Here is a 22711-nt window from a genome sequence, read left to right on the forward strand (position 1 = left end):
AGACCAGATCTTTAAGTTTTTCACCAAAATTATAGGTTTCATAGTTCTTTTTGAAAGATTTAAGGCAGGGAGGTGGTCGTCATTACAGATTTATAATTTTTCTACTCCAGAATGAAAAATAATTAAATGCATATATGAGACTCCTCAACAAGTTTGTGTATGGGTTATATGCTACTCAGGTGACCGTTAAGGCCAATTGGCCTCTTGTTTTTCTTTTGTACGGTTTTAAGAAATGATTTAAAACTTGTTTCAAGTATGAAATAAGGTATGTTTGATGTACAAGTGTTATAACAAATAACTCTTACATTTGACTTGATTTTCAGTTTAGGTTTGTGCTACTCTTAATAAATATTTGGTAAATATACTGTAAATGTATTACATTTGATGTGACCAATATTGTATGGATTTGAATTAGCTTATTTTTGGATGCACTTATTCTTATACATAAATGATTGGCATTTAGGGGTGTACTTGATTTATCGGAAGCTGCTTTCTGCCAAAAACGCTAAAAAGAATACACAGCCATATATCATCAGTTTACAGTATCTTATGATTATCAACTTTACTATCAATGAATGCTTTTATTATGAAGGCATGCACAGTGTATTTAGAAAGATCACAATAAATGCAAATACATGTATTTTCTTTCCAATTATTAGTAAGATTACACTTTTTATCATTTAAACAGTACACTCTACATTCTACAATCATAGTTATTTGACATGTAATTACATACATGTTATTATAACTATTGTTAAGATATTTGAAGCCTTCAACTTTTCCTACATTTGAGGCTGACATGTATTTTCTATCCCATAGTTTTGACATTTTGTTTTTATTATGAGTTTGAAGGTTCTTTTGGACAAGACAGATGTAAGATTTTAGTTCCCCCAGACCTCATTGATGGGACCATAACTGCCAAAAATGAACTCAAATTTCAAAGATCACTGTATGGAAGGGAATAATTCTGTCCATGAAACCCTTCTATACTTAAATTTGGTGGAAGGTTAGACAAGCATACCCACCTGAATTTATTAAATTAAAATTGATTGGTTAGCTTGAAACTGTTCGAATCTTTATTCCCAGACTATGAGCATTGAAAAAAATGGTAAACATGTACTAGTATGCAATGAACTGGTTGCTAATACCGGTAGTATCAGCGTATTGATTTTATGTTTGTCATACTACATGTTCAGACACCTGCATCAATATACAGTCCAGATGTTATTAATGTCCCTCTAACTACTTTGGTAGATATTGATTTACAAAATGAACTTGGGAAATTATTCAACTGTCATTGTTTATGATGAAAAGAAGGGAAAACAAGTAGAGAAAGATATCAGTTTTCTTCAGCAAAGAAGATAAAGCCTTATTTATGATTGGATATCATCCTAATTTATAGGTCACCTGAGTAAACTCGGGTGACCTATTGCTATCCGTTTTCGTCCATTGTCGTGCATTAACAATTTTACATTTTTAACTTCTTCTTAAAAACTACAAGGCTAATTGTTACCATTTTTGGTGTGAGGCATCTCTATTGTAAGAGGAATCTAAATTGTGAAATTCATGGCTCTACCACCCCTGGGGCACCACAAGTGGGGCCAAATATGCAAAAGCCAAATTTTCAAAAATCTTCTTCTCTACTCCCACACATGTGAGGAAAAAAATAGTTGCATGGTTATGATATCCATGAAGCCCTCTACCAAAATTGTGAAATTCATGGCCCCTGGGTCAGGGTTTCTGGCTCTAGGGTGGGGCCAATATGGCCATATAGTAAAAATGTATTAAATCTTAAAAAATCTTCTTCTTTACTCCCAAACATGTGGGCAAAAAACTGAATTCATGGTTATGATGTCCACTAACTCCTCTACCTAAATTGTGAAATTCATGGCCCCTGGGTCAGGGGTTCAGGACATGGGGGTTGGGCAATATGGCAATATAGTGTTAATGCATATAATGTTTTAAAATCTTCTTCTCTATTCTCACACATCTGTATGAAAAACTGACTTCATAATTATGTTTACCAGGAAAACTACTACTAACTACTAAAATTTTAAATTTCATATCCCCTGGAGTATGGGTTTTGACTATAAGGCAGGGCCAAAATGGATGTATAGGTGTTAATGCATATAATGTTAAAAAATTATCTTCTTTGCTCCCACACACCTGAGAGGAAAACTGAATTCATTATTTAGTAGACCAGATCTTTAAGTTTTTCACCAAAATTATAGGTTTCATAGTTCTTTTTGAAAGATTTAAGGCAGGGAGGTGGTCGTCATTACAGATTTATAATTTTTCTACTCCAGAATGAAACCCATACGGGTAAATGAATATATGAGACTCCTCAACAAGTTTGTGTATGGGTGATATGCTACTCAGGTGACCATGAAGGCCTATTGGCTTCTTGTTATCAAAACTCCTCTTATACATTTTAATGCTTGCCACAAGAAACATTAGACACATTGATCAGTTATGTTGTCATACTTGTGGAATAACATATCATCACAAAATGGCTGACCTGTAATTGAAACAACATTTTGTTTTATTAAAAGGATTTTATCGATGGCAATATGTAACATACTCCATAGCCGAGTGGATAAAATGTCAGGCTTGTGATCTGTACATCCCAAGTTGAATTCGGCTTTTGTTGTTACTTTATAATACTGATTATTTTAAATATTTTTTTTATTCCCAAACTGTAAATTTTTGCATAATTGACGTATGTCATTGTCGGAAACCCATGGTTGGTGTCACTTCTCTGATGTAAGAGAAGTAAAACTGACTGTGGGTTTCCAACAATGGACATATGTACAGTTCATTCAACATTACATCTTTCATAATCCAATAATTTACTGTAAATTTGGACTTTTTCCAGGTGTGTTATTCCACCTTACATAGAATGATAATTGATTTGACTTTGTTAATTGAGAGGGCAGTTGGTGAGACTGTGAGGGGCAACACCCTGTCTGTTTTAACTAATTTCACTGAATTAAACACAATTCACTGTACTGCCTAGCTTACTGAGCTAATCACAAATGACGTCTATTATGCACTGAAAGGAGGGATGGGGCTCTTCCATTCCGTGACATTATTTTGTTTTGTTGATTATATTTTGATTATGATGTACATGTACTTTCATCCATACATAGATCTCAAGGTGTTCCCTCACCCCCTTAAGAATCACTTGAAATTTGTAATCAACATTAAATACAGTCAAATTAACCAAACTCTTTTTTGTCTGGGAGTAGGAAAAAGTCTATATAATGGCTATAAACCATTGAGCTTCATTAATGAAAGTCCTTATGATTTGCTTCAGGCCTGCCCTCTGAACGGTAACGTAACACAATCCTCGGAGGACACACAGGGCTGGTCGGATATGTCCGAGTTCTTTACGCCTGCCATCAAGTCCGTCGTAGATTTTGCCAAAGCTATTCCTGGATTCTGCTTTCTAAGCCAAGATGATCAAGTGACTCTGTTAAAGGTAATTTAGTATACTTTGCAAAGGTATTCAAGTCCATTTAATGCTGCAGTCAGTAATATGGGAATTTGTAATAAAATTATTTTAATCAAATGTCTTTGTTTCATATGAGATTTTTTGTCTTTGGACCATTATGTTGTCAACAAAATCGTTAAGAGTAAAAAAAACCAATAGATTAAGAGAAATTGCATGACAATTAAAAACTCTATGGATAAAACAATACTGGTACCCATGAAGTGTGTGTATTTTTTTTAAAATTTAACATGATAAAATTAACAACCCTGAAATCATATCTAAATGTGTTATATTTTTTGTTTTGCAGGCAGCTACATTTGAGGTTCTGCTGGTGCGCATGGCATGCCTCTTTGATCCCGAATCCAATACAATGATGTTCACCTGTGGCAGAATGTTCAAAAGAGAAGTCTCACAGGTATCATGAACTACTGAATTGTTACACACGTATACCCGGTAAATGTTGTCTAGTCTATTTAATCATACAAACTGACAGGGCCAAAATTTTCAGGAAAAAGTTGCCAAAATTATTTTGGTCTCATGTACAAGACCAGAATATTGAGACAAGATCAAACAGTGCTATTACAAGGAGTGCTAGGACTTCTTCCATTTTTTAGATTCTGGAATGTGTTCAGAAGTGACAAATGCACTGTCTTTTATACACACTTGAATTTTTGGGAGTTGATTTTAATCAGCTCTCCTACGTAGTAACTCAGACAAACCTAAAGTGAAACAGTGTTTGGACCTCAGCACAAATCATTGCTGCTGACAAGACTTAGTTCTTGAAAATAATTGATGAATTCGATGTAATGTATGCTAAAGCAATGTTTTTCAGGGAAACTTATTTATAAATACCTTGAAAAAAGTCAGATTTTAAATGGTACGAACAATTTAAATATTTTTTGTAGTCGTTTGTATTCCTACGCCAGGGTTCAATATAGTCTCGTTCAACTCGACGCTCGGCTGTCACCATAAATCCTTGTCGGAGATTTATGGTGTCAGCCAAGCGTTTGGTTGAACGAGACTAGAGTTCAATATTGCTTGGATCCACACAAATTTTGAGAAATATTTCTATCACTGATACATAGTTTGAATTAATTAATTTTATCTTTGAATATTATTTAACATTATTCATATGGGGGTTTCTCGACATTCTTGTAGAAAAAGTCAAAAAATTCATATTATAGAAATGTGTGTAATTCAAATTAGAAACTACATGTACCGGTACTTGTCACGCAAAATAACATATCATTCTTTTAAAATAAATAAACATCGACAAAATCAACTCCCGTCAGTTCTTCAGTACTTTGTTTCTTGATGGGACTCAACATTCCAAAAAAAATTATGTTAACAAAAGAATTCCACGTAATCACACATGTAAATGCATAAGAAAGGCAAATGAAAGATTCATATACATGACTTTTCACAATGAATATGGATGATTTAAGTTACCATGATTTTAGTCATCCATATGGTGATTTCATGTACGACTTTGCCTAACCTATGGTGATTACATGTATGACTTTGTCTAACCTATTGGCAGTTCTTCACTTGATTTTTATCCCTAAAATTAGTTACCCATCATAAACCTGTAATACACTATCATTATAAACAGTACATAATTTTTTTTTTTATAAAAAATGCCATTGACATATTATTTTTTATTCAACATGGGAAAGCATATTGATTATTTGTAGACTCGCGATGTAGTAAAGATTTATGAAGATTTTCAGGTGGAACATTTCAGCCATTGGGCATGAAATACATAGGTGATAATAACCCTATTTCATCACTTGCTTCGTTTTCATCATTATCATCAATAGATCAGAACTACATTTAGACTATACGGTCAATATAGCATAATTAGGGATAGGCAGAAAAAGCTGGATAAATTCTGTTGTATTCTGGTAAAGTGATAATCATGCAATGACGAGTAGATGTAAAGATTTTGTGACCCAAATCTCAGCTATGTTGGTTATGTGAGATAAGGCATGAAAAACATGGATAGGAAAACAAGATAATAGGGCAAACTTAGTAAAAAAACTTGATCCTTTCAAGTTTTCATTCAGCTGTTCAATTGTGTCAGGTTATCATTAAGATGCAAACTTGACCTAATGTCCTATACTCTGTCCCAAGATATCCTTGATTCACACTTTGCTTAATTACTCGATATTTATAAATACCTCAGGGTTCAAACGATGTTCATTCAAAAGTATGAAAAATTTCTAAAAGTTCTCTTTTGAAATGCTCCCTCTAGCTGATCAGGTTTCAATAAACGGCAAAAAAATGTGATGTATACGGGGATATTGTATTGCAACACGCGGATGATAACGTTGAAAAACTGTGCGAGGTATTCCAAATGGAGAAAAGATATCAACATTTTCCATTATAAATCACCATTGGAAATCAGTTTTCGTTCCTGTGAATTTTTCCAAATGAAAAATGATAAAGTTTAAATGAAATTAATTTGGAAATTTTCTGTTTCATTTATTTCAATTGCACTTTTTTTCTAAGATATGTGTATTTTTATAAAAAATCGTCCAAACTTGCTGCATAACTATCTTGGGACAGACTATAGATTTTAACATGTTTGTATTAATACCGTATAACGGGTAATTTTTACAGCTGTGATTTTTTACGAATTTGTCTTGAAATAGGTCGATTTGAATTTTTACGCGTAATATTTTTACGAATTGGACATGTCCGTAAAAATTAAAATCATTCGGGTAAAAGGGGGTGAAATTTCACCATGACTTTGTTACAGTTAACCCACATACAAATCAGAAAATCGTTTTTCTGTTTACGAGTCCTTAATTATTATGATTGTGTTAATTCAGTGAATAATATTCATATTTATTGACTGAGTGACTGAAATCTAACGTGGCATTATACGTAGTTTTAAAAAATACTCAAGACTAGATAGAAAGATCTGAACTGTTATCACCACGTGACCAAAAACGCTCAAATATACCTACATGTACAGCCGTCAGGGACTGAGCTGAAGGTCATGAACTTTACTCTCATATGCACGATGTAGAAAATTAATGTGCGGTGTTTTTTTTTTTTTACTTGTGTTAAAATTTACGCGTTTAATTTTTATGGATTTATAAAACTCGTAAAAATTAGTAAAAATTAGCAGCACGTAAAAAATACCCGTTATACGGTATTTCATTATTTGTTAGTTATATAGAACCATTTTAACAAGAGCTTTGACTTTCGATGGGAAGTAGCTATCTATTTCTTGCATCAAAACAAGATAAATGATGCTGGATTCAAGCAAAATATGCACTGATTGCAAAGTCTTAGCTCAAGAGCTTGATAGATTGTTAATTTCAAAGATCCATGGCCAAGTGGCTAGCAGTGAAATATGCAGGCCTACGTCACATTGCCGTTTGACACAAATACCCAAACTCCAAACTCTTGTTAAAATGGTTTTATGTTCCAAACAAGGAGGGAAGAAAGAAAGATGAGTTAAAACAACCCCCGTGACATAATAGATATTTATCTGAATCTTGTATTAAAATTTAATACATTGGAAGCCATCACACTTAATGATTTAAACCTTCGCTTAGTCAAAACAACTCACGATAATAATTACACATAATGTGTCTGTTATAGCCATCGGCATTGTTTACGTGTTACGTAAATCCAAGCTCAGCTTGGGTTCATAACTGGAAGTCAAACGCGCAACATAATTTACGAACCAAATCCGGAAATCGGGAGATTTTCGGGTTGTTCGACAAAAATCGGGTGAAAAGCATGACCCGCCGGGTCATAAAAAATAATCGGGTGAAGGGTTGAAAAATCGGGTGTGACCCGACGAAATCGGGTCAGTTGGCAAGTATGTATTAAATACTTGCATGTGAAGGAGAATCTATACAATACTGCTCTATGATCAATAAGTTTAAAACTTGAAGAAAAAAAACCAGTTGGTTTTCTTCACTTTTAAGTGTTGTTTAGCTGGTTCCCTTATTTGCCTTGTCATTGCCAATATCAATATTTTGTATATATAACCTTTTTTTTTTTAGACAACAAGCAGTGCTGGTTTCTTGCTTGACTCCATGTTCGACTTTGCTGATCGCTTCAACAAATTAAACCTCACGGATGAAGAAGTTGCTATATTTTCTGCCATTGTTCTCCTCTCTCCAGGTAACAAAGATTTTAATCTATTGAGTCATTGAAAATTGGACATGGAAGCAATCTCGGCAAAAACACTAACCATGCAGAGTATTTCAATGCATTATGTATTTTATGCAAGAGTTGAGTGCATAGCATGTAAATATAAAAAAAACCAAACATCTATGAGACAGAGCTTGAGTGGAGAATAAGGATATTTATGAAATTATTTTTAAATTACTGAAAATATGAGTTAGGCCCTGTGTGAAGCTGAGCAAAGTGGCCCATGTGTTTCGTTTTGTACATCGTAAGAAGTGCACCTTTCTTCTTCCGAGAATTTGACATTCTGTACACTGTATGACTGACATTACTGTATTTTCAGACCGGCCTGGCCTGAGAAATGTGGAGCAGTTGGAAAGCTTCCAGATGAAGCTGACTGAGTGTCTACAGTCCATGATTACAGCCAATCACAAAGAAGATAACACACTGTTTGCCAAACTCTTGATGAAAACAACGGACCTACGGACTCTTAATACTCTTCACTCTGAAAAATCAATTGGTATGAAATTTATTGCTATGCAATATCATTCTGATTATAGCGCCCTATTTGACTGGAAAAAAATACTGTATAACAGGAAATTAACTCAATTAAAGTTACTTTTGGCTATATTTGCTTAAATAAAAAATCAACAATTTTAATCTAGTGAATATTTATTTGAGTATAACAATGATGAAGAATTAAGATTTTCTTAATCATCTATCTTATCCTGACAACACACAACGCAAAATAAGTTTCAATTTTAAAGGCATAACAATATATAGTTGATCACGCTTAATATGATAGTTTCTTTGACAGAAAAAATTATGGTATTAAGCAGTCTATCATAATAACCGACCATGGCCATCACCTAAATCAACTATTGCGATTTGCTGCAAAATGAAAAACTGCGACCTTTTCCTACCCCGATTTTAACCTGCTATACAGTAGATTTTATCATAAAATGATGTTGGCTACATAACAATAAGACAAACATCAAAAATGTATCAGTCCACATAAAGTTATATTTGAATTTTTTGAAATGCATTTAATATTCTATTCAAAATCTATTCAATTTCTACTCATGGGTCTGAACAGTTTACACTTATATTAAATTGCCACAGTCCAGTGTATACAAGTATTGATTGTGTAGCTATTGATTTCATTCTGTTTATATATTATAACGGTATTGTTTGTGAAGTTAAGTAAGGTGTCACACATCATGCTGGCTTAGTCTTTGTTGTATAAGCTCAAAGATTCTATTCTTGTTTTGCTTTTGATGATTATAAATCTTATACTTTTCAAAAGGTCAAAACGAGAAAAATGGATCAGATAAATCACTGGACCAGACTACTGCCAACATGGACATGAATGATCAAGTGGATTCATCAATGTATGTCTTGTTATTACACTCTTCAAAATCATTCATTATATAATATTCAAAAACAAAAATCAAGTGTAAAATGTGGTAAAGGATAAAATACAAGAAGGAAAGAGATAGATTTAATTGAATTTCTTTAATTTCTTGAAACTTTGAACTGGTTTATATAGAGTTGCTCATCTTTACAGATCAGAGGGATCAACTGTATCAGACAACTCTTCCATCCCCACAAGTCTGTCAGGAGCTACTGGCTACGACTCTGGAATCTTTGAAGGAATACCCATAGTTCCTCAACGTCAGTCCTTGGAGACAACACATCCCCACTTGGTACTTAAAACACCATATGGAACTTTTTATCGAGAGGATTCACTTGGATACTATGGCCTGGTATCAGATCAGCCAATCAGAAGGTGTCACACACTGGAAAGAGATACTCTCTCCAGGCCGCGACTGCACACAATCGAAGAGCGTAGACGATACACACTGGACAAGGAGTACATGGACAGAAAGGTTCACACCCTCAGTGAGAGATTTCAGATGGAAAAAGCAGCACTGCGTGGAAACAGCATGCCCCCATCTCTAGCGGGCAGTGCTGCCTCAAGCCCCATTCCTCCACAGTTCTTTCTGGACACTAGAAGTCCAGAGCTAAAACCTGTCACGTCTACAGAATCTCATAGTGCAAATAACAGCTTAAGAGGAAGCCCCATGTTCAGTTCAGATAACTTTATTCCCATTCCTTCAACGTCTCCAAAACCAGGATCCCCCAATTTCAGATCTCGCTCAGGATCCATGGGTATGGATGATTATTCTCAATTGCGTCCAAGGTGTTACAGTTTCCATATGAACAGTGAGGGTAAGGCGGCCCGGGACCCCTCCAGAGAAGCTCTGCAGGAGAGTTACACAATGTCAGCGGAGATGAGGCGGGGCAGTGTTGGGGCAGTGTACGGACTCCATCACAAGAAGAAGTCCTTGCTGGTGGATCGCCACCCTCGCTATCTGTCACGACTCTCCGACTCCATCGTCAAGAGAGTGGATAAAATTAAGAGCCAGGAGACTAAGAAAGTAAGTTACACTTTGTTTGAACTTGATTTGTTTTTTATTATTCATTAGAAAGCTGAAATTTGAAATTGTGCACAGTTTGGGTTGTTTTTTGTAAATTGTACCATAATAAATAGCCCCAACATCTGGACCAAAATAAATGTTATTTATTTTAATTTTTCAAAACTCATTCACTTGTTTTCAACTGAATTTAGAAGAGTACTTTGTTTCATTGAAGTTTGTCTGATGATTTGATTGATATGTTGGTTGTGTTTTCTCATTTGAATGTTAAAAATTCTAATTGCAGATGTCAGATTCTTATGAAAATCTGCCAGCTGTTCAGCTCCCCGTTCAGCCGGAGCAGGTCACTTGGCTCCCTCCCTCCACTTCTAGTCAAGTGTCTGCTGCAGCAGGAGCTCCCCCTACCCAAACTGTAGACCAGAAAAATCCAGATCCAGCCAGCACAGACCAGCCACTTCCTGGCTCCCCTGTCGCTATGGACATGGATGATGATCAGAGTGTGGATAATCAAGAATCCAGTTCTGTTTTCCACAAAAAGTTTGACAAACTGAGGAAGCATTTGATTCCTACGGATAATGAAGAGTCTGAGAGAAAGTCCAAGGAGGAAGAAGAAGTGATGTTGGATGAAGACACCAATGCCTCCACTCAAGACAACTTCATCAATGAAAGAAATGATGAATCCCAATCAATGGATGACATACCAAACAAAGACTTGGAGAAGTTACATATTAATGATGACATCAAAGATAAGAAGACCAAGTCTGCAGTGGAGAGCCATCCTCAGCTTCTGGCACACCTAAACTCAAGCACTCCCAGTCTGCAGATGGGCTTCTTGAAGCTTCCACTTCAGGTGTCTCCCAAACAAACAACGACAGCTTCATCGTCTCAAGTCTTGCTGAATATTCCCAAAGTCAGTGGCAGGCCATCTACTGTCGCCAAAGAACTGCCCACTCTTGCTTCTCAGCTAAACAGTGCTCCTCTTAGCCATACTTCTCCTTTCAGTCGCCTTGTGGATCAGAGCAACCGCAGAGACAACATGCACTCGGAGACAATGAGCCACCTGAAGGACAAACTCATGCGCAAGTACGACAGTATGGAAAACTTGGACAAAACTGGTCAAGTCCCACCTCATCAGTCCCAGCAGGCCAGTGAAAACGACAAGCACCCCCCAAAGATCTCATCCTCAGCCTCTTCCCCAAACATCCCTGCCAGGCTCTACCCACCAGGCATGTGTTCTGACAATGTCAGTGGCATGTTTTCTCAGACGGGGATGCCTCACATGCATCCAGCCTTCATGGGATCATCTGGATCCGGATTTGTTCCCAGGATGTTCATTATGCCTGGTTACAATCAGCACCTGGCGGGAATGCAGCAGTTAGCGCAGATTTATGCTAAAAGTGTCGATCAAGAGAGAAGGTATGCTCAATATATTTTTAACGGTGAACAATTATTTTTATGTATTTATGTTCTAAATAGGGTCAGAACTCGGAGATGAAATTTGTTTTTTTAATGATTTACTTTTTTTAACATTCAGAAAGGACCAAGTCCATTTGCAAAGTTCTGATGGAAGTGAAGAAGGAGACAGGAAAACTCATGAGGGAAACTACGGTCCAGAGCCAACTTTAGAGCAAAGAATTAAAACAGAAATGAACTGAGGTTACCTTTAGTAAGTACTGGGTTGGAATTGCTATGGAATTTAAAAGCTGCAGTGTTCAGACATTTAGGAATTACTTGGTTTGAGATAAAAGTATCACAATGATATCTAATGTATTTAAGAATTTTGGCATTTGGTTTATACATATATATTTTCAAATCCAACCAATTTCTGATAAAATTGAGTACTGTAATAAGAATTAATATTCTTTGACTTATTCCAAGTAGTGTATCGTACTTTGATATGTGATTTTTTTTTCTATAGCAAATTGAGATGCTTGCAGATCACCCATGGAGTTTTGTCATCACCAACACCTTTTCAAAAGCTTCTCTGTTTGACTTTTTGTCTCAACTTTCATCAAAGTGCTAACTGGTCCCCCGTCTTTTCTTGGGATCAACTGGTATCCATCCCCTCAAATTGATTCAGCAGTGCTGACAACTATGTATTACATGTAGTGTAACTTAGATACCGATTGTACATATGTGTTTAACAGTGAGAATGATCTATTTTTGGAGATTTGTTACTAGGAAGTTGGTTAGAGCTGGTACTCTTCTATATGTTGTCCACTCTGTGTTGTTACCTTTGAAACTCCTTGCTATCATTTTACCCTTTCCCCGGATCTCTATGATTTTTTAGCTCCTTATTTTAAAGAATGATATAAACTTGTTGTTTTTTATCATTTTATTCTGCCTTAGCATAACTGAAGATTATATCTGCCACTTTTTTCCTTTTTTGTAATGTTTTACTTGTGGATAATGATTACTTGTGTATTATTAATTAATATGTCAGGTAGTGTTATATACAATACTAAGTGACTTACATGGTTATCACAAATACGATTTTCTACCAATCAAGATGCCATTGATATACATGTAGATTCTATGTATTTGTGGTGAATGTTCAAGAACTTGTGTGAAATGAAAATTGTTTTTTTAATGAACATTTTTGGATTTCTGTGGAATTTGATGAAACATTCACCGAGAAGCATTGACAGAAAAGACAATTTTTCTTCTGTATATGCCACTCAAAAACTACCATTGTGTGTATCTCTCTATGGCTAGCACATTTGAAGCTAAAAATCTACAACTCGACTTGAAGATACAAAATGTGTAAAGAGATTAGACATATTTACTGTTACAAGCATGACTTGGCACCATTTCTTGTTCTGTACATATGGGACTTTGAATAGCAATGGGTGCATCTGTACTTAGGCCTACGGAGAAGGGATGATGTGAAACTGCACCTGGACTATGTACCTGGTATTTAATAAGTATTACTCTTGATAGGTAGTATTATTACTGGCAAATCAGTTTGATTCTTTGTTTTGTATCAGTTCTTAAAGATGCTAACATTAAAACTTCTATTTCTATTTTTTGCCACTGCATCTTTTCTTTCTTTTCTGATTATGTTTGAAGGGGAGAAATTCATGCCTCTTGATTTCATATTGCTATTAGTGAAATTGTTCATAGATATTCACAAATTATATTTTATTTTATTTTGAACAGAAAGTAAGAAAGAAATTATAACTATGTACATGTACATACATGAAATGTTACGAACATTTCATAACAAAAATAATATATACACTTCTCCTTTTTGTACAGTTGATGGTATGTATCTGATAATTTATTTGTTGACATTGCATTCATATAAAATGTGCAACCTTTTGACCTTGCCATAGAAGTACTATATATTAGTCCATGTACAGTTGTCTTTATATGTACATATCTCATTATATATTGGTGTGCCCATCTATTTTCCATTTTGTGCTGTGAAATCATTGTGATGTTTTTGACCCTGCATGCATTGCTTATACAATGAGATTTATTTTATATATACGAATATGTATACATCTAACAGTCAAATTTGCAATAACATATTTCTTTTGTTAAATAGATTACTGTTAATAGTTTATGATAAAAATGTGAAGAGATTGTCTTTAAATGAAACTGTGGCCAAAAAATTCTGTTTAATAAAACTTTGTCTTTTTTTTTGGGGGGGGGGGGGGGATTGGGTGTTGTATGTGAATCAAATTGCTTAAATTCTTTTACAAAAACATAGGGTTAATGTAATTAAAGGGGCATATGCATATGTACTCTCATTTGCATACACACAGGCTTTGCAAACAATATTTAACCCAATTTTTTTTTTTTGGCAAATAGTCAATAATTTTGTAAATACTTTATATGATACCATGTGCTTATATCACCTTGGTTTTGTGTAGAATGTCTTGTAAATAGCTGTGTTCTATGTTGTATACATATCTAAGGATAAAATATTTGGAGATATAAAATGATAGAATGTGTAGGATATCCACTGTTTGTGTGAAAAAAAAATCAACGGTTAAGTGCAATAATGAATATGAAAGTAAAAAGTTTCTTTGCATTTCATTTATGAAAATTTGGTCATTTCTCCCCTAAAATTTCTCTTATGAAAATATGGTGTACAAAAGACTATATTGTTGCTGAAATTATTCATTGTTTTAGATATCAGATGTTTTAATTAAACTAGGTTGTATCATTTTATCTTGGTGAGTGGAATGTTTGAAAAGAATAAAAGAAATGGAATTTTTCTTAAAGGGGCAGGGGTTGGGTTACAATTTCGGCAGTTGTTTGAAATCGGATTAAAATTAACTGGATCTTGAATAAGAATTAAATGATTAGATGGATGAATCACTTTGTTAAGTACCAATATATTATGCATACTAGCTATCCACACGCACACAAATTTACTACGTTTTTTTCCCCCAATTTCTTGTGCACATGCAGGGTACACTATTATCATGAGATCATCTCATTAATTTCATTAAAATGTGCATTACAGCAAAAATATGAATGATATAGAAAGTATAAGATATATCATATGTTATTATTTTCATTATTTAATTGTGATTAAAATTAATATGGCATGGTTAGTGCTTGTTATTTATTTAAGGAGGCAAAACAAGTTAGTTTTTTAAGTTGATTTTGCGAGATAATTGGTTTGAATGAGAACCATACCCATTATAAATAGGTATTGATAACAAATTAATTTATTTCTCAACATTGTTGATGTATTGCTTTTACATTTTATTAGCTCTACTTTTGTTTTCACTTTCATTTGAAATCTAGTTTCTGTTTTTAATTTTTTCTCCCCCTTTTAATGAATTGTTCTTTTTCATACTACAGCATGAGTATAATAAAGTTAAGTGTGATTAATTTTTTTCTTGATAAGGAATGATTTTGTTTTGCTGTAAAGAATAAATGTTAATTTCTTGTGAGTTTATAAAACACATATTCTTAACTGGAATTTTTATTAGTGATAATTAAGGTACTTTGTTTTTGTTTTTTTTCTTCTTCAATTTTTTCATCATGTTACTTGAAGCTCATACAGTGTACTACATTTGTCGCTCTTGTAGGGTGTAGTAATTTGTCTGTTTATTAAAGTTCAGAAATAAATTGTTGTTTTATTTTTATTGGCTACATAGTGAAGAGAAGGGGGAAGTTGTTTCACAAGGCAAGCTTTAGACAGGTTAAATGGACAAAGGGGCAAAATATGGTGGTACATATATGTTACCTACACATAGATGGAATAGCATATAACACGTTATGCTTCTACCACTATTAACTTTGTTTCATCATTGCTGTGCCGTTGAATTATCATGTTCCTATTATGTGATGAAATATCGGGGCAAGTACTACTTTTGCTAATCAAACTAGCAGCTTAAAAATTAGAATGAATTTTAACGTTGAAAGGAAGGTATTCTTAAAGTTGCTGCTCGTTTTTTTTTAATTTACAACAAACAACAGCAACAAAATTGAAAATAAATACGACAACAAACAAATCGCAAAGTGGCGAGCTAATAAAGATGGCAATTAAGGTTCATTTCGATTTGAAGTTTGTATCAATTAATTATCAAACTTTATGATAAAACTGTCATATGATACATGTATGTGTTTTTGTTTTAAAATTTAATAAGAGTTGTTAATCTAGTTTTAAAGGAAACGTTATATATAATGCTGGATCTTTGTGTGCTAAAGGCATTATCACACATGTTCTTAACAAACTCTTTTTCTGAATTGGCACAGAATCTGACGTAAATTGCTTTAGTCAATGTTGATGTGTGTATTCTTCCAAAATGTCCACATCCAATGTACCTGTATTTACGGTAATACACCAACAAGTAACAATTTTAAATGTTTCATTGTCTATCGAGTATTAAGAAAACTGATTGTTGATTCATATGTAAACAGATGACTGTACGGTGACCTTGATAAGTACTATTAAATGAACAAGTAAATAATTATATACAAGCTGCGCAATTATTAGTCTGTCAATCACTCTGTTGGAAAATCCTTGGGAAATTAAAATTGGAATTTAATTGCGCAGCAGCATTATCTCACACGTCTAGGTGTGGGACAGTAATACTATATTCGTCATAATAACAGACTCTATGGAGTTCTGATATTGCATGCTTGTCACAAAGTACATGTTTTCTGGCAACCTATAACCTATACTCATGTTTTTGTACTGATGCGGGAGATTGTAAGCCCGCATCCCCCGAAGCTGTGATGGACAGTTTTGATACTGTATTTAAAACAAAAATATTGTTTTGGAATTTGATCACTGAATCTACACTCATGACCAGCGCAGGTGGTTGTGAGTAACCGAAACTGTCTGTCCCAGCCGAAAGGGTATATATACGCATGTCAATTGTTTCACAAATCAGAACAGAATTAGATCAGAACAGATTTCATGTTATACCACTATACGATCCAATAAATTTGTGAAACTTATAAAGGACATTTGACTTAGTCAATAGGAAGACAGACGGGGAGACCTTTGCGGTAAACGTCTTACATCTGTCTTAGTTATTTTGGTGCCGTGACCAGGATAAGCGAAGTGCAAAGGAAAGACAAGAAAAACTTCTCGAGGTAAGAATCCTTTTACATATCACTTATCGTCTTTGTTTTAGTGGTAATCTGAACAACGACTAACATGGCAACAGGTTATGATAGGGACGAATATAGAAAACAAATGGAACAGTTAGAACAAACCATGGCTAGTTTATGTCAAGATAATGGGGAACAGGGTAAAAGTCCTTCGGATAAGTCGCCATCAAGTAGTAGAGAATCAATTCATGAAACTAGGGAGCATAGGCGTCGGAAGCAAATTGAAAGTGGGGGGGCTAGACTAATCCTAGAAATATTGAGAAAACAGTAATTCCCAAAATCATGGAAATCCTAATCCGGGGGGGGGGGGGGGGGGGGGGGGGGAGTATACCTATACTTCCAAAAAACAAATTACTTACCCAAAATTTTTTCCCAAACTCATGAAATTCCTAATCCGTGGGGGGGGGGGGGGGGAGGCGGGGCTAGTATGCTTCTGAATCTAACTTCTCAATCTTTCAAGATTGATTTTGGAACAATAATCTTTCCTGCGAGAAAAAGTGGGGGGGCTGAACCCTCTATCATGCTATGTTTCTAATGGTTAGGTATAACTTTGCAAAAAAAGTGGGGGGGGGGGGCTAAGCCCCCCCTAGCCCCCCCCCCCCCGGATCCGACGCCTATGGGGAGTATCAGTTCCATGAACCCAGACACCCGAAGCCGGATGACGAAAAGGATTTTTTTATAAGTCAAGTAAAGGCGGTGACAGCCGCTCTATCAGTGCCCTCATCCTCCGTAATCACTCCTTTTGAGGGAGACCCCAGAAAATTTAAACAGTGGCTAAAAGAGGTAGAGAAATATGCGGTAATGTCCGGAAAACCGGGGCAAGAAATCCCGATGTTAGCATATATAACTAGCAAAGGGTCCGTAGGGGATTTTATAAAAAAAGGTATCGACGAAACGGCAGCAGCCGAAGAAGTGCCATCATGGCATGATCTTAGGGCCTCATTGCAAAATAGATTTGCAGAAATAATGGAACCCCATCATGCATTAGCGGTGATGCGGAGAACAAGACAAAACTCTAACTTGATACTAACTCTTTAAAAAGAGACTGGTACGTCACTGGAAAGTTCATCCGAATTAGGGGAGATCAAGGATGCTTTCCTGCTCTGGGCACCAGGCAGAAGAAATCTCCCTCCGGGATATTTTTTTTGTTTGGGGGACGTATGTAAACAGATGACTATACGGTGACCTTGATAAGTACTATTAAATGAATTATTATTAAAAAATTTAACAAATAAAATAATTATAAACAAGCTGCGCAATTATTAATCCAATGTTATACCACCACTATACGATCCAATAAATTTGTGAAACTTATACTGGACATTTGACTTAGTCAAAAGCAAGGCAGACGGGGAGACTTTCGCGGCAAACGTCTTACACATAGCTCTGCTGAAACTAACAGGACTGAAATCTGCAAGATCCATTTGTAACCAGTCGAAACCTTCCGCAGCCGAAGAAAAATCACAAACTGCAAAAAATATTCATGGTGATTCAGACTAAAACTCCCATATATAGAACCATTTTAACAAGGCCTTGGACTTTCCGTAGGACGTAGCTATCATTTCTTGCGTCAAAACATGTTAAAAATGACGCTGGATTCAAGTGAAATATGCACCGATTGCGTAGTCTTAGCTCAAAAGCCAGACAAATCGTGCTGATTTCAATGAGCTTTCCACTGAGTGGGCAGCAATGAAATAGACAGGCCTACGTCACATTGCTGTTTGACACAACTACCCAAAGTCCAAGCTCATGTTATAATGGTTCTAAGACCTCTATCTAACGTACTGATGTACGTTGTATGATACTTCTTTGATGGTTCATGCGGATATGAAGGTAGAGATTGTTGCATATCCTCCATTTACAATTATTGTTAAAGACCATCAGCTGCATGAGTACAATATTAACCAAGCCTAAAGGCCAGCAAATTGTTGTGTATCACTCAGGCAATTTACCCCTTACAAATCATCTACATGTATATTTAAAATTCATCCGTGTGGATCAAACCATTTTTAGCAATCAAATTCAACCCCTTTTTTAGAACACTCTTTATTTTAACAAATAAAATGCTTTTTTTGGTGAATCATTGAGTGACTTATTCCACCTTTATTATCTAAATTCACAGTTTTAAACTGTAATTTGCACAAACTATATGTAATTAAGAGTTTTTAATCATAGTTTCATTATAATCGTAAAACTATATTTATCAGATACACTATGTTTCACATTCATTAATCATCGTTTTCAGCAGTATTCTATTGTTATCTTTGTAATAAACGATATATAACAAATGAAAACTTTTATAACAAACAATCGTAAACGAGAGATGACGAACTATGACTTAAACATTTGTCAATCACAGTATCATCGTAAACTATACTTTACATTCGTAAACTAAAGTTAACAGCTGTTATACATAGATTATGAATCTAAATATCCTTTATTTACGCTTTCTATATAAAACCCCGAGAATCGCATCTTTGATTGTTACAGGAATATTCTAACTATAGTTTTAATTATAAATTACAGTTTATTGTGGTGAATTACAGTTTAAGGTAACTATGCGTTAATATAAAATCTGTCGTTAAGCTGTATTTTGTATTACATTCCAAATGTAAAAATGTGCTTATTACTGTGAAGTTGGCGCCTTAAATGTCTGTAAAATGACATTTGTTAATTTTATTTTAGAGTTGTAAACCGTAATTTACAAATTGCAAAATCGTATTTTTCCAACTTCGTGTCTCGAACTAGACGGGACTGTTTAAAAACTTCGAGATATCCGAGTATTCGACACAGCGTTCGAGATATCAAAGTTCAGCTGTATTTATTAAATGCAATATTTCTTGTATAGTACAATTCCATGCTTACAATAGCCGCAGACATGTAGCTCTACGGGGAAGGGAAACTGGAATATTACTTATATCCCCCCCCCCCCCAAGAGCCATACAGTATATTATTTTTATTTTTCTCTGCTCTGTGTGTAACTTTTTTGTTCCTGTTCATGTTAAAAAGTTTGATGGTTTTCAGTTTTACCCAGTTGGCCAATTCGGATATGGAAAAGATTGAGAAAAAAATTCCGGCTTTCTTTTATCAGTACATGTATCAGCAAATTCAACCCCCGTCTTACTTTTGCTCTTGTGCACTCTCAACAGATAATAAAAATGAAATGTGCATTCTTGATACAATTTTAATTGAGTATTTATCATTTTTCAACAATGCATACACAATATTCATTCATAATATATAACATTTTGGACAACAATCTCACCTTAACTTAACACAGAAGTAAACAATCAGATTTATATCACATTACTGCTGTGTGAGGCTGACATCACAATCTACTAGCTCAGACTCTTGCTACTCCTCCTGATATGAATCTGATAACAATCGATTCTAAAAACAGATACAATTAAATAATGGTCGTCTAATATAAACAAAAATAAGACTTTTAAAGCACAGTGTTTCAACATTGAACTTCATAGGAGTATGGTAACAATCTTCTACATTTTAATGTTTAATCGTTTGTTGTTGCCAGAAGATATGTGTTTTATTAAATTTTTGTAATTCAAAGGCTTCAAAACTATCTTTAACAATCTTTGTTATAGATAGTTTTGAATTCTTTCTATTACATAACTTTAATATAACACATATTCCAGAGCTGGTAGATTTTAATGTCAGCATTACCAATAGTACATTTTTGTATCAGACTGTTTTTGTTATAACTGTTTTGCTGTAGTAAGCATTGCCTGTGTGTAAGAAATATGGATGTAGAGCAATAGAGAATACCCAATATCACAAATCTTGGATCAAAACAAGAAACAAATAGAAGCAACAATGGGTACACATGAAATGCATACATGTGTCCTAGTTAGTTAAAGCAAACATTTTGGGACAATGCAATATAATTGCAAGGCTAAATTAATTTTTTAACATTGTATTATTTATTTAATATGATTTTGCCTATATTTGCATCTACATGTAAGAAAGCAATTTGCAGGGAGTTCTGTAATAGAAAAATAAGCACAATTTCTGTAGTTGATGCTGCATAGCATAAATCTCTTGTTGAATGTTTTTGAGAAAATATTTATTTCCAGTGTGTATTTTGTATTTTTCATGCCATCTCATCTTGACACAAATATCCATCCATTCTAATAAGCATATAGGTCTCTTTCTCTCTCATTAGCATTTAAAAAAACTTACAACCAGGCACAAACCAAATTAACTTAAAAAGAAACAACAGAAAAGATTTAATACTGAACATAACACGACAGATCATAACATCGACGTCTCTATTCCTCAAAGTGACGGCACAGCTTACAAACAGTTTCATAACCAGTAAATAATAAATGAACCTTTGTAAAGGTCATTCTTTTCTTGAATTGTAGAGCCTTGTGTTTATAAATTTCATTTGAAAAAGTTTTCATGAAAGAAATCTGAAATTTCTTAAGTGAAAAATGTTAGAAATACTACAAGAACGAGGAATAGAAAACAGGTTATTTTTCTTCTTCACAGGCGACAAGTCATATTAACAGGATAAATTAAAGATCAATATGGTAATTCTCGTTATCTCGTCATTTCAAATGGCATAATGGACATACATATACATATAAACAAGGACAGCGATTACACATTGGTGAATTTTAGTGAGTTTTACCCTTTGAAAATGTCCTCCTTCATACTCCCTAGGAGAACAATCATATTTCTACATCACATGTTTAAAGAAAGATATTGCATCTTCACACTCACACACCCTTACTGTACACATACATCCAGCGACTTTTGTTGGTCTTTATAAATCTCAAGCATGGCCAATGTAGATACAAGTGGACATAAATCTAGACTCAAGGAATATCAGTGTGTCATGTTAAACAACCTTTTAATATTAAATGCCACTTTCATGATCTACTTTCATTTCTCAAACATACGACAGATAAAAAATCATAATTTTACCGACTTGATTAAATCTTATTTGACATTATTGAAAAAAATAATTTCATCCACAAATCCCTGACATCTGACTAAGACTGGCTATAATTGAATGAACTGATGATAAGAAGCCAGACAAGAGATTTTGTTTTTACATTTGACTCAAGGAAAGATTTCTTTGCATAATAAATTTCAACTTCTTAAAAGGCTAATAAAAATTTGAATTAGACAAGACGTAGACTTTTTCTCCACCTAACTAATGTTCCATCCACTCCTGCACTTCACCACACACTACAATAACACAGATCACATTGTACGCTTGCTTTCCTCTTTGGCTCTCTTGAAATTTTTTAACTAACTAAAAAAAACTGAGGTAATATCATATTGTGTAGTTATTACAGTCTTAATTAAAATACACAGGTATGCAAACATTCTCGTTAATGTACAAAGTAAGACGAAATAAAAACAATACAGGCCATGTGATGTTTGGTGTGAATACAAATAAAAATTCTCGTTAAACAAATCAAATAGGGTGGCTCAATCAGACTCTCTCAATAGTTTGTTTCAACCATGTTGAATCCTTCGAGTGCACTTGCTCTACCCACGAGCAACTAACACAAGCAGATGACGACCAACATTTGTATGGTGACGGACACAGTCAACTCTGCATGGTCATCTCCAGTGGAGGATTTTTTTCTAGGAGGAGGGGATTCTTTGACGGGCAATGAAAATTCTGGAAGTCGGAGCCTCACACTGTTGATGTCCCCTTGAGGACTCTGTGACAGAGGATGAAGAGTTCCCAGACAATGGACGATGTCATAGCTCCTCATTTGATTGTGTTAACTGAGAATTTGGAGAGGAGGAGGTAAAAGTCTGAGTTTGAAATGAATTCTGACCAGAAATCTGAGATGAACTTAATGCTCTGTCATAGGAGGAGAACTCTATTGTTCCTTCTGAAACAAAAAAAATAAATCTTAGATTAGCACTTTTGTTGTCAACTTTTTTTGTGATTATAACACTTTGTATCTGTTTTCTCTGGATTGACTATATTACATTCCATGCTCTCTGATATGTGTTCATAAAACTTGTTCCATAAAATGTTATCAAAAGATATTCCAGT

General features: G+C 34.6%; 2 protein-coding genes across 9 annotated transcripts in view; one reads left to right on the plus strand and one right to left on the minus strand.

The window, feature by feature from the left end:
* LOC105328274 (uncharacterized) overlaps window positions 1-15174 on the plus strand; it is a 30743-nt gene extending 15569 nt beyond the window's left edge. For all 7 annotated transcript variants that reach the window (XM_066074927.1, XM_034447955.2, XM_034447956.2 and 4 more), the window contains 9 exons: window positions 3317-3481; window positions 3801-3908; window positions 7519-7639; window positions 7989-8165; window positions 8952-9036; window positions 9213-10086; window positions 10370-11499; window positions 11618-11749; window positions 12002-15174. In XM_066074927.1, the coding sequence (XP_065930999.1) occupies window positions 3317-3481; window positions 3801-3908; window positions 7519-7639; window positions 7989-8165; window positions 8952-9036; window positions 9213-10086; window positions 10370-11499; window positions 11618-11738 (2781 nt within the window). In that variant the 3' untranslated portion in view covers window positions 11739-11749; window positions 12002-15174. The remainder of the gene's footprint in view (window positions 1-3316; window positions 3482-3800; window positions 3909-7518; window positions 7640-7988; window positions 8166-8951; window positions 9037-9212; window positions 10087-10369; window positions 11500-11617; window positions 11750-12001) is intronic.
* A 4658-nt stretch (window positions 15175-19832) lies between these two features.
* The window catches only part of LOC105328272 (interference hedgehog), a 29994-nt gene continuing 27115 nt past the window's right edge, over window positions 19833-22711 (minus strand). Inside the window, exons 16-17 of one of the 2 annotated variants that reach the window (XR_010710731.1) lie at window positions 20141-22544; window positions 19833-20010 (exon numbers count right to left, since the gene is read on the minus strand). Coding sequence is in view for 1 of the 2 variants with exons in the window: in XM_066074928.1 (XP_065931000.1) it covers window positions 22408-22544 (137 nt within the window). In the remaining variant the exon portion in view is untranslated. Of the gene's footprint in view, window positions 22545-22711 lie in introns of both variants that reach the window. The other variant, XM_066074928.1, reaches the window with a different exon arrangement.

Source organism: Magallana gigas, chromosome 2 (assembly GCF_963853765.1).
Source record: "Magallana gigas chromosome 2, xbMagGiga1.1, whole genome shotgun sequence".
Lineage (NCBI taxonomy): Eukaryota > Metazoa > Mollusca > Bivalvia > Ostreida > Ostreidae > Magallana > Magallana gigas.